Source organism: Rhineura floridana, chromosome 16, assembly GCF_030035675.1.
Source record: "Rhineura floridana isolate rRhiFlo1 chromosome 16, rRhiFlo1.hap2, whole genome shotgun sequence".
In the NCBI taxonomy this organism is placed as follows: domain Eukaryota; kingdom Metazoa; phylum Chordata; class Lepidosauria; order Squamata; family Rhineuridae; genus Rhineura; species Rhineura floridana.
In genome coordinates this window covers 35,105,389-35,121,066 of record NC_084495.1, presented here as the reverse complement: position 1 = coordinate 35,121,066, position 15,678 = coordinate 35,105,389, and the positions used below count along the sequence as shown (strand labels likewise).

Here is a 15,678-nt window from a genome sequence, read left to right as displayed (position 1 = left end):
TAGAGGTCTCAAAGTGGGTATTGTAGCTCCCCCTACAACTCAGAGACAGGAAACACTTCAGCAAATACTTGCGCTCCTCCCCTCTTGCTGAGGCTCAGTTCATTTCCTGTCTCAGCTCAGAGAACGTCCCATTTGATTCCTTTTCTTCTCCTCACTGAGGACTATTCCTTTTTCCACATTTTTCCTATTTTTTGTTCCCTGTGCTGTTCTCCCCTTATAATTTCTTCTGGTTGTTCTTTTTTTTAAAAAAAGGAACCCTCCTTTTTTCAATTCTTTCTTTCCTTATTGACAGCTGAAGGCTATACCTTTCTCTCTCAAAGGCTATACCCTTCTCTTCCCTTTCCGTTTTCTTACCTTAAATAAAAAAGAAAAAGAAAGCCTGTCAGACTTACTTTGCATTTTCTGCTGGCCTCCTTCCTTTCTTTGTCGCGATGGATAAAATTAACACTTAAGGGCGACCATCAAAGAAAAAACAATTCTAAAAAATCCGGGCAGCACTCGGCGGTAGCCATGATCAGTTCCCACTCGCCACATCTTCCTGCCATTTTACAGCAAAAGCGACTGTGCGCGCTAATGACCCTGATGAGGGAACTTCAATAGGCTCTTGTTTTAGCAGCTTGTCTGGGTCTGCAAGAAACTGCCATAGATCAGGAGTATTCCCAGAGAACTTATAGGGAGTCCACGGAGGTGGTCCGATTGCCTGCAGGGTTAAGGGAAGCAGCAGTGCTAGCTGCAACTGGAGCAGCAGTTCCCGCCCTTATGGAGCTGAAGGCGGCAACGGGTGCTATTTTGGATAGCGGGGGTGATGGCGCCCACCATTTTGGATCAATGCAGGGTGGCAATGCCTGCAATGGTGGTGCACAGAGGAGTGGTAGCCCCTAACTTAAATGGCACCAGCCACATCTGTGGCACCTCCACCATCCGCTGCCTCATGCATTGCTGCCGTGCCAGAGGCATGGCGAATGCAATCTCCAGACCCACCTTATATCTCCCCAAATGAGACTGCACAGCTTGAACTGCCGTCTTTGGACGAAGAAGACACAGTGGCTTTGGGGCAGAGCCGGCAGAATCAAATTGTGGAGCAGTGCTATGTAAGGGGGCTGGATGGGCTGCAGCATACTGCCCCTCCAGGCTTAGAGCAGCAACAAATGCCAGTGGTTCAGCTGGAACAGCAACAGCCCCAAGTCCTAGTCTGTTTTTTCCCCTGTAGTACTCCAACAACTATGGGACACTATGATTGGGGATCTGGCTGCTGAATTGGCAAGGGGAGGTGCACCAAAGTGTTCTTTGCCTCCCACACAGAGCAATATGGATTTAGATCTCCTGCACTTAAAGAGGCACTCAAGGGGACAGCAAGAAATTTTGTCATCACTAGCCCTTTCGCAGTTGCTAGAGGCTATAGTTCAGTATTAGGGGCTAGGCAGCAGCTGCCTCCTGAGTTGGCTCGCAGCTTGAGGCTGAGGGGGAGAGTATGTGTTAGAAGAAGGAGAATGGAGCGATGGTTCGGGCATAGATAAATTAGTGTCAACAAGAATATTCATGGATGTTTTCTTTCTTCCTTTGTTTGGCAAAGCGATAGCTGCTCTAGATTTATCTCCAACACAGCAGTAGCAGCAACAGGAGCCAGTCTCCAAAAGTGCTCTAATGTTACCAGTCCCTAAGACATCAAGTAGATGTATTCCATTACCAGCACCATTTAAAACCATAATGAAATCAGAGTGGGATTCTCAGCTTCAGCACAGAAAAGGTATTAATATTGCAAATAAGTTTTATGTTCTAGATGCTGTCACGGAGCAGCTCAGGACTCCGGCAGTGGACAGTCCGATCTCTGCTCTGCTTTCCCATGCTCTTCTGCCCAGGGATAGAGATGCACAGCTGAAAGACCCAAATGAGCAAATGTCAGATATAGCTCTTAAATGCTCTCATGATGCTAATGCCCTGTCAATTCAGTCTTCTGTTGCAGCTTCAGTCTTTGCTAGGGTAGCACTCTTGTGGGTGACAGATCTGCTAGATAACACTAATTAGGATCTGGCTAGGGTTAGGAAAACTCTGCTAAAGGTTTCCAGATCCTTGATATTTATAGCAGATGCGACTATGAACTCCACTCAGTTTTCCTGCAGGGCTATGGCAGTGGCGGCAGTCGCTCACAGGCACCTCTGGTTGAACCACTGGGAGGTGGATGCTTCATCACGTGCAAATTTAGCTTCAGTCCTTTTTCTGGATCGAAGTTGTTTGATGAGGTGGCGCTGAAGGATTTCCTGGCAGAGACTAAGGACAAAAAGAAGATGATGCCATCGCAAAGACAGGAAGATAGATGTTCATACAGGCGCCTGTCAGACCTCCTCTCTTGCGCTGGCCCTGGCATGGATCTCTCACAATCCCACCCCTAGGCATCACTACCAGACACACTGGAAAGCAATGCTGCCCTGAGACTTTGCCTTAGTCTCCTCCTCTAACAGATTGCTATTAAGTGTCTAGGTACACTTTCAGGCCACAATCCTCCCTTTATCTTTCTGTCTTTAAAGACTACAGCCCTGGGTTGCCTTTGGACACCTACTGCTGATACACTAACCATTCACTGCTGCCACCCTAGATACTGGTTCCAGCTTTGGTTTTTGCTCTGCCCTCCTCTGTATGAACCCAGCCAAGGATCAGGCATGTTGTTAAACCAAACCGATTTATTAAATAACACTGGGAATAAACAAGATTACTTTGAATTCAGTTGTCGTGCATGTGGTTACATATAAATGATCTTCAACATATTATAGTTTCTCTTACTTCATGTTGTTGTTGTTATGTGCCTCCAAGTCAACTGCGACTTATGGCGACCCTATGAATCAGCGACCTCCAAGAGCATCTGTCACAAACCACCCTGTTCAGATCTTATAAGTTCAGGTCTGTGGCTTCCTTTATGGAATCAATCTATCTCTTGTTTGGCCTTCCTCTTTTTCTACTCCCTTCTGTTTTTCCCAGCATTGTCTTTTCTAGTGAATCATGTCTTCTCATGATGTATCCAAAGTAGGATAACCTGTTTCATCATTTTAGCTTCTAGTGATAGTTCTGGTTTAATTTGTTCTAACACCCAAACATTGGTCTTTTTTGCAGTCCATGGTATGCGCAAAGCTCTCCTCCAACACCACATTTCAAATGAGTTGATTTTTCTCTTGACTGCTTTTGTCACTGTCCAACTTTCACATCCATACATAGAGATCGGGAATACCATGGTCTGCATGATCCTGACTTTGGTGTTCAGTGATACATCTTTGCATTTGAGGACCTTTTCTAGTTCTCTCACAGCTGCCCTACCCAGTCCTAGCCTTCTTCTGATTTCTTCACTATTGTCTCCATTTTGGTTAATGACTGTGCCAAGGTATTAATCCTTGACAAGTTCAATGTCCTCATTGTCAACTGTAGTTACATAAATCTTCTGTTGTCATTACTTTAGTCTTCTTGACATTCAGCTGTAGTCCTGCTTTTGTGCTTTCCTCTAACTTTTTTTTTTACAATAATTTTTATTCAAATTTTCATAAAACAAACAAAACAAAATCATAAAACATTCAAAGACAAAAAACCAAAGCAAAAATGATTAAACAAAAAAATAAAATGTTGACTTCCCATTTGTCGCAGATCAGTTATAGGTCTACAATATATAACAATCCTGTCTCTTAAATTATATTATAAAATCACTTTCCTCCAGTAGTTATCTTAATTAATCATCAAATCTCATAGATATTACTTTATTCTTTCCACAAAAAGTCAAAGAGAGTCAGAGGCTTTCCTCTAACTTTCATCAGCATTCGTTTCAAATCATTACTGGTTTCTGCTAAGAGTATGGTATCGTCTGCATATCTTAAATTATTGATGTTTCTCCCTCCAATTTTCACACCTCCTTCATCTTGGTCCAATCCCGCTTTCCATATGATATGTTCTGCGTACACATTAAACAAATAGAGTGATAAAATACAACCCTGTCTCACACCCTTTCCGATGGGGAACCAATCGGTTTCTCCATATTCTGTCCCGACAGTAGCCTCTTGTCCAGAGTATAGGTTGAGCATCAGGACAACCAGATGCTGTAGCACCCCCATTTCTTTTAAAGCATTCCATAGTTTTTCATGATCTACACAGTCAAAGGCTTTGCTGTAGTCTATAAAGCACAGGGTGATTTTCTTCTGAAATTCTTTGCTCCATTCCATTATCCAGTATGTTTGCGATATGATCTCTGGTGCCTCTTCCCTTTCTAAATCCAGCTTGGACGTCTGGCATTTCTCGCTCCATATATGGTAAGAGCCTTTGTTGTAGAATCTTGAGCATTACTTTACTTGCATGGGATATCAAGGCAATAGTTCGGTAATTACTGCATTCTCTGGGATCCCCTTTCTTTGGAAGTGGGATATATATTGAACGCTTCCAGTCTGTGGGTCATTGTTTAGTTTTCCATATTTCTTGACAAATGTTTGTCAAAATTTGGACAGATTCAGTCTCAGTAGCTTGTAGCAACTCTATTGGTATGCTGTCTATTCCTGGTGATTTGTTTCTTCCAAGAATTTTAAGAGCAGCTTGCACCTCACATTCTAAAATTTCTGGTTCTTCATCATATGGTTCCTCCATGAATGAATCTAAATACACATCCACCCCTCACCCTCTTCAACCCAAAACCAGAACCGAACCCCTGACCAACTGTCGTTCTCCCATATATACATTCAACCAGAGGTGCTCAGCCAATCACAACACAGCATTCCTCAACATTCCATCACGTACTCCCCCCTCCCAACTCACTCTACTTATCATATTTAACCTACAAAACTGGGACTTACCATAAATACTATACAAACAGTACAGGGGCATCACAGCACCCCTTTGCCTCCTTTCAGTCCTATCATGGCTCCAGACTTCCAGGACGCAGTAGAGTTTAAAAGTGGCTGTTCCTCTTGGAATAGACCAAGGTACCAGCAAAAGTCTCAACAAGTCCCTTTCTCCAGAAATTCTTAAGTCAGGGGAGACAGGGATGCCAGAACCAGTGGCGATTCTGACTCAATTGCGCTACTGCCAGTGTGGGGGAAGACTCAGCCAGTTCTTCCATCACTGACAGGATACCACTCAGGACAAGTGGGTGCTGAAGAATGTCAAGGAGGGATACAGGATAGAGCTGTTGGAGTATCCACCTGCCAGGTTCCTTCCTTTGCCCGTTTCCAGTTCCACCGTGAAGCAACAAGCAGTCTCAAGCGAGATTTGGCACTTATTGGACATCTCTGCAATCGAGGAAATTCCTTCTGGCAAATTTTTCTTAGGGCTCTACTCAGTCTTCTTCTCGGTGGGGAAGAAAAATGGAATGTGGCGTGCAGTACTCGATCTCAAATTCCTCAACAGTTTTGTCACCCAGCAGATGTTCAGGATGGAGACCCTTACATCCATAAGGAAGACCCTTCAGCCCCAGGACTTTCTAGCATCAGTGGACTTGAAGGAAGCCTATCTACATATTCCAATTTTCCCAGCACACTGATGACTACTATGTTTTTATTACAATGGAAGCCATTATCAGTTCAAAGCCCTACCTTTTGGCTTGGCATCTGCACCAAGAGTCTTTACCAAAGTAATGGTGGCATTAGTGGCCGGGATTCGCAAGCAAGGCTTGCATATATATCCTTATCTGGACGATCTCCTGTTTCGATCCAAGTCTCTCCATTAGGTTTGGGAAGATGTCCAGATAACACCTGGACTCACCTGAAGGACCACGGCTTCTTAGTGAATACTCAGAAGAGCCAGCTCAGTCCATCCCAACAGCTACGGCACTTGGGAGCATGGCTGAACACTGTTCATCAGTCCATCTCCCTCATCACAGAGGATCCACAAAATAATGACTATGGCGGTTTCGTTGGTTCGGGTATGGTTGGCAGGCGTGATGAAGCTAGCAAAGTTATTAGGCATGATAGCATCCACAATAGGAATTACTCCATGGGCTCGCTCACATTCTCGCCTGCTGCAATGGCTGCTCCTCCAGTACCAGGAAGACATGGTACACTGCAGACACCCATTTATGCTTATCTCTCGACAGGTAAAAAATTCCCTTCTATGGTGGGCATCAACAGCATGTCTGCAAAACGGTGTCCCTCTACAGGATCCACCTCATTCGGTCATCGCTACCGATGCAAGTATCAAAGGATGGGGAGTCCATTGTCAGGGCCAGTACATACAGGGGTTGTGGTCGCCAATAGAGGCACACAGAAGTATCAACTGGCTGGAACTATGGGCATCTCTCAAATATCTGGATGTGCTAATTCACACTGAAAACACAACAACTTGGGTCCACTTGAATAAACACTTGGTCAATGGCTCACCACACAGAAGCGATGGCAATGCTGTCATGGGTGGAGCAGCACATCTTGTCCATCACAGCAGAATACATCCAGGATCACTTGAATGTAGCAGCAGACTGGTTGAGTCGTCAAAAACTGTTCCCAGGGGAATGGGCCCTCAACAGGAAGGTGTTCCATTCTCTCCAAGCAAGATTTGGCACATTCAGGATAGACCTGTTTGCTTCTGAGGAAAATCATCAGGAGCAATGCTTCTTCTCTCACTTCCCGAGTCGAAGGGCAGAGCAGCTGGATGCTCTGGCGGTTCCTTGGCCAAGGGGCCTGCATTATGCTTTTCCTCCAGCTCCCCTTTTGTCCAGGATGCTCAAAAAGATCCGGTCAGAGAAGGCCCGAGTAGTGCTGATAGCTCCCTATTGGCCAAGACATCCCTGGTTTTCGGATATCATCCAGATGGCCATGTCACCACCATTCCATCTCCCATTGTGCCCAGACCTGCTTCATCAGGGGCCTCTGCTCCATCCAGACCCTCAGTGGCTTCAGCTGACCACATGGAAATTGAGTGCCAGCAACTGACAAGCTCGGAAATTTCTTCAGAGGTAGCGAATACCATCTTAGTGGCAACACGTCCATCAACTATTTGTAGTTACCAGGCGACGTGGAAGGTATTTTCCTTTTGGTGCAACAAACAAGGAGTCAACCCGGAGTCGGCTAGGGTGGCCAAAGTGCTGCTATTCCTTCAAGATGGTCTTCAGAAGGGTATACGTTCTAACACTTTGATGAGACAAGTGTCAGCCTTGCCATCCTGCCACCATGGGAAAATGAGTGTCATCTGCAACCTTAGGTCGTTGCATTAGGGCCTGCATCTCATTAGCGTATGAGGCCCTCCACTTACCTTCACCTTTACACGCTATAGCACACTCCACCAGGCCTGCAGCCACATTAGTGGCCTTTTCCACAAATGCTCCACTAGTAGGTATTTATAGAGCAGCAACCTGGTCCACGCCCACTACTTTAATGACACACTACAAAATTGACCTTTATGCCTCAGTGGAAGTTTCATTTGGCTGCAGGGTTCTACAACAACTCTTGCCTGCCTCTGGCCCACCCTAGGTCTGCAGCTTTAGTGTGTCCCACTTGGAGATCTCTGTCATCCATTAGAGAAGGAACAGTTTGTTCTTACTGTAAATGGTGTTTCTTCATGGATGACAAGAGGTCTCCAAGGCCCACCCTTGCAGTATTGCTGGTGGAGGGGACGAAGTCTTTGAGTGCCATGACTTTTTTCTACTTTAAGTGTTAGTCGGTTGACCATGTTCCTAACGCACTTTGTTTCTATCAAGTTTGTATGTTACATGTCTTCATCTTTGAGTTTTTATCCTGAGGCTGACTTCTGGAACTTTCCAAGAAACGAAATGAGCCTCAGCAAGAGGGGAGGAGCACAAGTATTTGCTAAAGAGTTTCCTGTCTCTGAGCTGTAGGGGGAGCTACAATACCCATGTAGACACTTCTTGTCATCCATGAAGAAATACTATATACAGTAAGAACAAACTGTTCCTTCTGTAACCAACTCAGAGCCTCTGGGTACAATAAAACAGATTGAAGATCCCAGGAAATTAAAAAAGGCAGATTTCTAAACCATTCTGTCAGGCTTCACAAACGGAGGCAAGACAAAACACAACCCTTCACCATTCTCTCTCTTGTAAGTCAGTTACAGGGCTATCAAGTCACCCTTGACTGGGACCATGGAGGGAGCTGGGATGCTACTTCATCCAACCAGAATCTTCCATCAGTGCAAAAGAAGGAGAATAGAAGAGTTCCATTTAAACCAGGCCAAATGGAATGGTCGCCGGGAGTAAGAAAGAAGGACAGAAAGAAATGCAGACATTTCCAGCTAATCCACACCGTCCTCTTGTAAGGTAGATTAGAAATGACTGGCTTGGCCTTACTTCCCTGACAACATCTTTACAGGCTAAAAACGGAGATAGAGCAACAAATCAAAATAAGAAAGGCAGCTAAGTAGGACCCCATGCTCTTGGTGACGATGTCTCAGGAACGTGCAGAAAGTCATTAGGTATATTGACTTTTAGGGCACAGCAAAGGAAGCTAGGCCATATTGTGCCAAACCTTGGTCTTACTGCCAATAACAGAATTCTTTGCGACCATTCAAACACACTTAAGAGGAGGACAGCTGCCCAACAAACCTCAGGAACCTGAAAAAAAGCTTGTAAACCAACATCACCTGGAATTGAGGCCAGCCGAGAACTGGGTATGCAGAAAAGCCTACTGTACATCTAAGAATCATGGACTCACAGTGAAGGATTCTCCCCATCTCTCCTTGGGTCAAGGAATAAATATATACGGGCAGAAATGGCAGTCTAGTCCAGAGCATTACAAGGAGATGCTTCTCACAAAACTAACGGTGCCCAGGGTGAGGGCTTTCCCTCCCCAACCTCAGATATGTTACTACAGGCTACAGCAGATGTTAAGAGAACAATTTTATTTAGATTCCCGCCCCCCAAAAAGAGGAAAACTCAGAAAAACAGAAATGAACAAGCAAACTACACGTACCACACAGGAAAAGCAACCAACCCAGACTCCACATGATCTGTTCTCTCCCACCCTACCAGAGGTTCTTGGGCATATTCCTTGGATGTGGCAGAACAGGCACAAATTCATGGAAGACAAGGAAAAGGTCACAGCGACACAAGAGGCCTGGGACATGCAGACTGTCGCTGTGACCTTTTCCTTGTCTTCCGCGAATCATCTTCGCTGTACCCAACCCCTCTTCTCAATCCAAGAAGCTGTTAGTAGATCCCTGTCTGTTGAGCCTTCTTCTGCTGTTGAACAATCTTGCCAAAGCCACCTCTGCCCACATCATAGTCCGTCCGGTACTCATCTCGCACCTGCAAGGGGAGAACAAGGGGACAAAGATCTTGCAGCAACTGAGAGACAAAGACTGATATTATGGGCATGCTGCAGTCAAGGGGAAATGGGATTTGTACATGCGCATATCTTAAGAAACCTCTGATCATCAGAGCAAAAGCAAGGGACCACCAGATGGATGATGACCTGGTATTATCAGGCTACTAGGTGGTTTTGCTTTATAACGCAACACAGCTTGGTCTCTCTGGAGATGGTCCCAGAGAGCACAAGGTTAATAATTTAGCCTGGAAGATGCAGGGAAGAACACTATGCCATTTCTCTTTTCTCATCTCAGTTGCAGCCTCCGATTCTGGTTTTAAGCCAATCTTTGACAGGATCCTCTCTGACAATGACAAAACTTCACTTTGCTCTTGCAAGGCCCCCAGCCAACCCCTGCCTGAGAACTTAGGGTGGAAAACCAAGGCAGAATACACATCCAGGTGAAATCGGACGAAATGCTAGAGTCCCAGAGCTGTCTTTAAAGCTTAATCCAGACCAATCAAAGCCAACTCAAGCAAAATTCTAGAAGAACAGGTTTTGATAGCGAACATTGAGAGTCTAGCAGCACCATCAACACTAACAAACTTATGTGAAGGAAAAGCATACTTGACCAGACACAGATCTAATGAAGTTTGATCCCAACAAATGTGTCAGTCTTTATGATGCTAGAAGAATGTTGATGGATATGACAAATAAATAAATAAAGCTTCTGGAAGACACTATGGCAACTCAAGTGCCTTTTATGCCTTTCCTGCCTGCACTCCTGGTTATCTGGAGCACAGGGGTCATCTCTGCCTTCCCATAAAGGAAGACTCAGATCTACCGTTTGCTGCAACCCTCTATGAGGCACTGGTGCAAAGTTGCCACTTAATTCCAGATCTGCCCTACCTGGCCACCTGTCCTTCCACGGCCATACTGCCGCCCTTCCTTAAACCCTACATCCCAGTCTGTTCGGATGACGCGGTCATCCAGACGAGTCTCACTGATGAACCGCATAGCATGCTCCGCCTCCGCTCTCGTGTAGTATCTGGAATGTTACTTTAAAGAAAACTCATGAGATTGTTTGATAGGATCATACTGGCTGGTCACAGGCTGAAGAAGAAGCAAATTTTTAATTTTTTGTTTAAAAAAATTAAATCATGTTTTTAATTTTTTTGTATTTTAAAATTTGTATATTTGTTTTTAATGTTTTTAATTGCTGTAAGCTGCCCAGAGAGCTTCAGCTATGGGGCGGTATATAAATGTAATAAATAAATAAATAATAAACAAGAGAACTGACGTCAGATTGCTCACACCCACCTCAAGTTCAGTCGGTAGATAAACATCGTGATCTCAAGACTGGATTACTACAATGCACTCTATGTGGGGCTACCCTTGAACCTGGTCCAGAAGCTGCAGCTACTGTAGAATGCAGCGGCTAGACTGCTGATGGGGGCAGATGGCCAACAGCAGGTGACACCTCTGCTAAAATACCTGCGCTGGCTGTCCCTATGCTCCTGGGTCAAGTTCAAGGCTCTGGTGTTAATATGAAAGCCCTGAACAACTTGGGTCCAGGATACACCATAAGGACCACCTGAGCCTTTATGTCTCAGGTCGATCAGAGATAATCTGAAGAAGCGCTGTCAGTTTTCCCCCGTGTTACAAAGGCCCAAATGGCTTCATCTAGAAGTCAAGCATTTAAGAACATAAGAAGAGCCTGCTGGATCAGGCCAGTGGCCCATCTAGTCCAGCATCCTGTTCTCACAGTGGCCAACCAGGTGCCTGGGGGAAGCCCGCAAGCAGGACCTGAGTGCAAGAACACTCTCCCCTCCTGAGGCTTCCGGCAACTGGTTTTCAGAAACATACTGCCTCTGACAAGGGTGGCAGAGCACAGCCATCATGGCTAGTAGCCATTGATAGCCCTGTCCTCCATGAATTTGTCTAATCTTCTTTTAAAGCCATCCAAGCTGGTGGCCATTACTGTGTCTTGTGGGAGCAAATTCCATAGTTTAACTATGCGCTGAGTAAAGAAGTACTTCCTTTTGTCTGTCCTGAATCTTTGAACATTCAGCTTATCTGAATGTCCACGAGTTCTAGTATTATGAGAGAGGGAGAAGAACTTTTCTCTATCCACTTTCTCAATGCCATGCATAATTTTATACACTTTAATGTTGCCAGTTCCAAGCTCTGGAACACTCTTCTAGTAGAGGTTCGGCAGGCATCCTCACTATTGACTTCTGGCATCTCTTGAAGACATTTCCATGCTGACAGGCCTCTGCAGTCCATCATTTTAATGATTATTCTGAATTATTTTTAGTGTTCTATGTTTTATTGTATTTGTATATAGTGTTGTATACTGCCCTGATATTTTATACATGTTGGCGGTATATAAATACATTTATAAATAATGTAAATAATGCTACCTACAGAACAGTAGTAAGATTGTATGTTTCAAGACACATCTTTTCACCCACTCAACAGGAAATTACCAGCAGGCTTCACATTTGACCATAACTCAATGGCAGAGCAGCACATGGTCTACAAGCAGAAGGTTGTAGGTTCAAACTCCAGTTGAAAGGAGCAGATAAGTGTGATGTTAAAGTCTTCTGCCAGTAAGCTTGGGAGAGCCAATGCCAGTCAGAGAAGACAATATTGGACTACATGAGCCAATGGCCCAAGCCAAAAGCAGCTTCATGTATTTATATAAGCCACTTAGTTTCCAGAAATGAGGAATACAACTGCAATAAATAAATAGATGTAAGTGTAACAAAAGGCAAACTAGACAATTATATGGTAGATTTTCCTTCACCCTGACATGCTAGTCATATATATGGAAAGAATTCTATAAAGATGGTAAGTATTCGTAACATTCAGTACCACCCCCTACTCCCTCACCCGAAATCAGGAGTGGTTTTTTAAAAAAAAATGCTTAAAGGTTTTTCACAATCAAGCACTATATAAATTTTGTTAAATGAAATAAAAAGTACAGTCCAACAATAAATACATCACATGAGGCTGCCAGTTACATACTTTGGTTGTCAGCAAAGCCACAGATCAAACTACAGGCTGTAAATGCAAACACAAGCCAAGGATACTCCACAAAGCAGAAGCCACAGGGGGTTTTCTTCACTTTGTCCAGCCCCATGACTATGCGCTTGACATCCCCGCACTTACAGAAGAGCTCGTAGATTTGCTCCTCCGTGGTGTAGAAGGAGAGGTTGCCCACATAAAGTGTGCAGGAGTTTTTCAGGGCTTTTTCCTGGAGGTCACAGTTTCCCTAGAAAATGGACAGAAAAAGAGGGCATGGAGTCAGGGTCACCTTTCTATCCGCATATTCCTGTTTACATCATTTAGCACCATCAGCTTTTAAGAGCTATGCAAAATGAACAACTAACACAGCCCCAAACCCTAAAAGATTTAACAGAGAAGAGAAAGATGGAAGAAGATATCTAGGTTTCACAACTGTTTTATTTATAAAGTATCTAGTATTATAAAATAATTATATTATATTATATTATATATACAAACACACAAATCTTGCTAGAGCCATCAACAAGACTCCTGTTGTAGCATTTCGCCAGCCTTTTACTTTACACAGCCTAATAGCGAGTGCTGTGTCTAAGTCACCTATCAGCAATCCTGAGTCTCATCCTTGTCACTCCAAACACTGTATCACCTGTGCGAACCTCATGGTGACAGCTAATTTCAAAACTAGGACTTTCAAAAGCACTAGGCAGAACATATGACATCAAACAGAAAATCACCTGAACGTCCTGCAATATAATTTATGTCAGTGAATGCAAAAAAACAGGATGTCATATCCAATATGGAGGAAAAACTACACATCCAGCAGCATTGACTAAGGGTGAACTTCTGGATATACTCCCCGGAGACATTGGCACCACAGGGCCTTAACCTGAAGGACAATACAAAGATCACTTAGCTTCTCCAAAGGAAGCCCCTCTGAGCTCCCCCATCCTCAACGCTCTGTAACTGCCACCTTAGTAGCAGCATTTGGATGTTAGCAGCAGATGAAGGTAGAAGCCTAAATGTTTTGCTACTAAAATAAATCTGTTTTGTTAATCACAATGACGTGTGTGTATCACAATATGCGCACACACACATCATTGTGATTAACAGAAGTTTTTATTCTACCAAAGCAATAAAAGCCTTCCACCTTCATCAGCTGCTAACATGCAAATGCTGTTACCAAGGTGTCAGTTATAGAGCTTTGAGGATGGAATGCTCAGAGGGGCTTCCTTTGCACAAGCAAAGTAATGCTGGTACTGTCCTCCAGGTTGAGGCCAGGTGGTGCCAATGTGTCCAGAGAATATATCCAAAAGTTCTCCCTCCCAGTCAGTGCTGCTGGATCTGTTGGCATCTCTAATATAGAAAAGTCCAACAGGCTGGGGCCCCCAGTGTTGAAATGTTTTGCAACTGGTTGCTCCACTTTTTTAGTCAAGATTGCTGATTTGTGGTTTCTGAAGCATGTGCGAAGGTCACTTGCAGCTTTTCCTAACTATTGGATATTACATCCTGGTCTTTTGTATTCGATGGCCTAAATTATATTGCAGGACCTGCAGGTGATGCTCTGTTGGATGTAATACATACTGCCCGTCCTAGTGCTTGTGAAAGTAGCTGTCTCCCGGAGGTACACGCAGGTGATGCAGCCTTTGGAGTGACAAGGATGAGGCCCGGGATTCCTGATAAGCGGCTCCAGCACAGCTCGCACTGCGTAAATTAGGAGGCTATATATAACTGAATGGCACGAAGCTTTGTTTCCCATAAATGGGGACAGGGAGCCTCTGGGCATGATCAGAGAGCCTCTCCCTGCAAGGACCACTCTGGGTTTATTGAAAGGACCCGAAGAAGAAGGAGCGCCTCTGAACCTACTCACGACCATTCGTCATCATTCCCACCACCCACGTACCATGAAGTGCTGGTCCCGATACGGGCCCATCTCGCAGTACGAGTCAGTGTTGAGCCCGCTCAGGGTGGCATTCGGAATCCCCGACATCTTCGGCAGACTGATGACGTCTCTACGCCTTTACCACCCGTCAGACGTACTCCGACAGAGCCAATTGGCTCTATCACCTGTCACTCGTGGCAAGACCGTCCCCCTTGCACAGGCAGAAACGCGGCGGCCTCGTTGAAGTCTCTTGTAAACGTCACGCCCAAGAACAATCAATCATCGGGCGGTCTGCGGCAGAGGGGGCGGGCAGCCTTGCCGTGGAGAATGCTGGGGATTGTAGTTTTCCCCCTAACTGGTCCTCTACAGCTCTCGTCTGATCCTCCAATCACGTCGCCTGAAACGAATACGAATGCCCACTTTACGCCGCGCGGCGAAAGGGGAAAGCGGGGTGTAATTTGGGCGGGAAAGTTTGGTGCCGAGAAGACTCCCTCACAATTTCCTTCAGAGCGTCTGTTTGTTTTTGCTTCTCAGGCGGCCAGGCGCGGTATCTCTGTGTCTGTGCCAGCTCCCATCTGAGCCCGTTTTAATTTTTTTTTTTAAAATATTTAGTTTTTAACAACGCTATACCTGACTTCAAAAACAACATAAAACTGCTTAAATGAAATGAAATTTAAAACGTGTGGGAGAAGGACCTGTAAAACAATGTCTAAAAACGAATCCATCAAGCATTAAAATCTCAGCATAAAACCATTTCAGTCAGCAAACAATAGGTATAGGAATTTCAGCAAGGTTTCCCTAAAAGTTTCTAAAAACATGCTTGGTGCGCACGTCTTGATGAAGCACATCCTTGGAGACACTCCTGCTTCTTAGATTCCTTTTTTAAAACCCACATTTTATTTTATGTATTAAAATGATTGTATTTCTTTTGGCCCTACTTGGAGACTTAGAGGAAGCTTCAATCACAGATTAAAGCAAAATACAAAATTGGCTCTGTTCAGAGGGAAAAGACTGCACGTGCACAGAGGCACCCCACGGTCCTTCTCCAGGGAGCCAGTTTGGTCTACTATTTGCTGTGCTGACTAGGACTAGGGAGATTTGGATGAAAAACGTCCCTGTTCAACTATAAAGCTCACTGAGAAGAGCACTGATGGCATTTGGATTATTTTGGGCCAGTCAACACCATTCAACTTAATTTTCTTCAGGGATGTGAGAATGGGTATGCCACGCTGAGCTCCTTGGGAGCAGAGGAGTAGGATAATAATGTTGCAAATAAGACCTTCCCAATTACAGTCTTATCTTCTGGGAGTGCCCAGGCTTTGGCACCTTTCATTTTATAAATGAACTAAGCATGAGCCTGATATTGCAGGAGAGTCTGCTATTTGGGGGGGGGGAGGCCAAAATTCTATGTGCATAACGTGGTTGGATCCTATTCTCTTTTGATAACACTTGTCCTAACATTTGTACAGTTAATCTATTTTGTATTACACTTGAGGAGGTGAACTCTCTGACAGAGGGAGAGCGACAGGTTGACTTGAACCAACCAGGTATTTTTTA

At 44.6% G+C, this 15,678-nt stretch overlaps 1 protein-coding gene across 2 annotated transcripts; it reads right to left on the bottom strand.

Moving 5' to 3' along the window:
* Nucleotides 1-2,107: 2,107 nt before the first annotated feature.
* On the bottom strand, nucleotides 2,108-14,364 carry LOC133371215 (nuclear cap-binding protein subunit 2-like). Of its 2 annotated transcripts, XM_061598394.1 has the most exons (4): nucleotides 14,143-14,333; nucleotides 12,308-12,489; nucleotides 10,122-10,260; nucleotides 8,794-9,214 (listed from the first exon to the last, which is right to left on the bottom strand). In XM_061598394.1, exons 1-4 carry the CDS (start codon nucleotides 14,227-14,229, stop codon nucleotides 9,116-9,118), a joined length of 507 nt encoding a protein of 168 aa, XP_061454378.1. In that variant the 5' UTR covers nucleotides 14,230-14,333; the 3' UTR covers nucleotides 8,794-9,115. The 2 variants fall into 2 exon arrangements, with proteins under 2 accessions (XP_061454379.1, XP_061454378.1); XM_061598395.1 differs by lacking the exons at nucleotides 8,794-9,214; nucleotides 10,122-10,260 and adding an exon at nucleotides 2,108-2,268 and having other exon boundaries at nucleotides 12,243-12,489; nucleotides 14,143-14,364.
* Nucleotides 14,365-15,678: the final 1,314 nt, after the last annotated feature.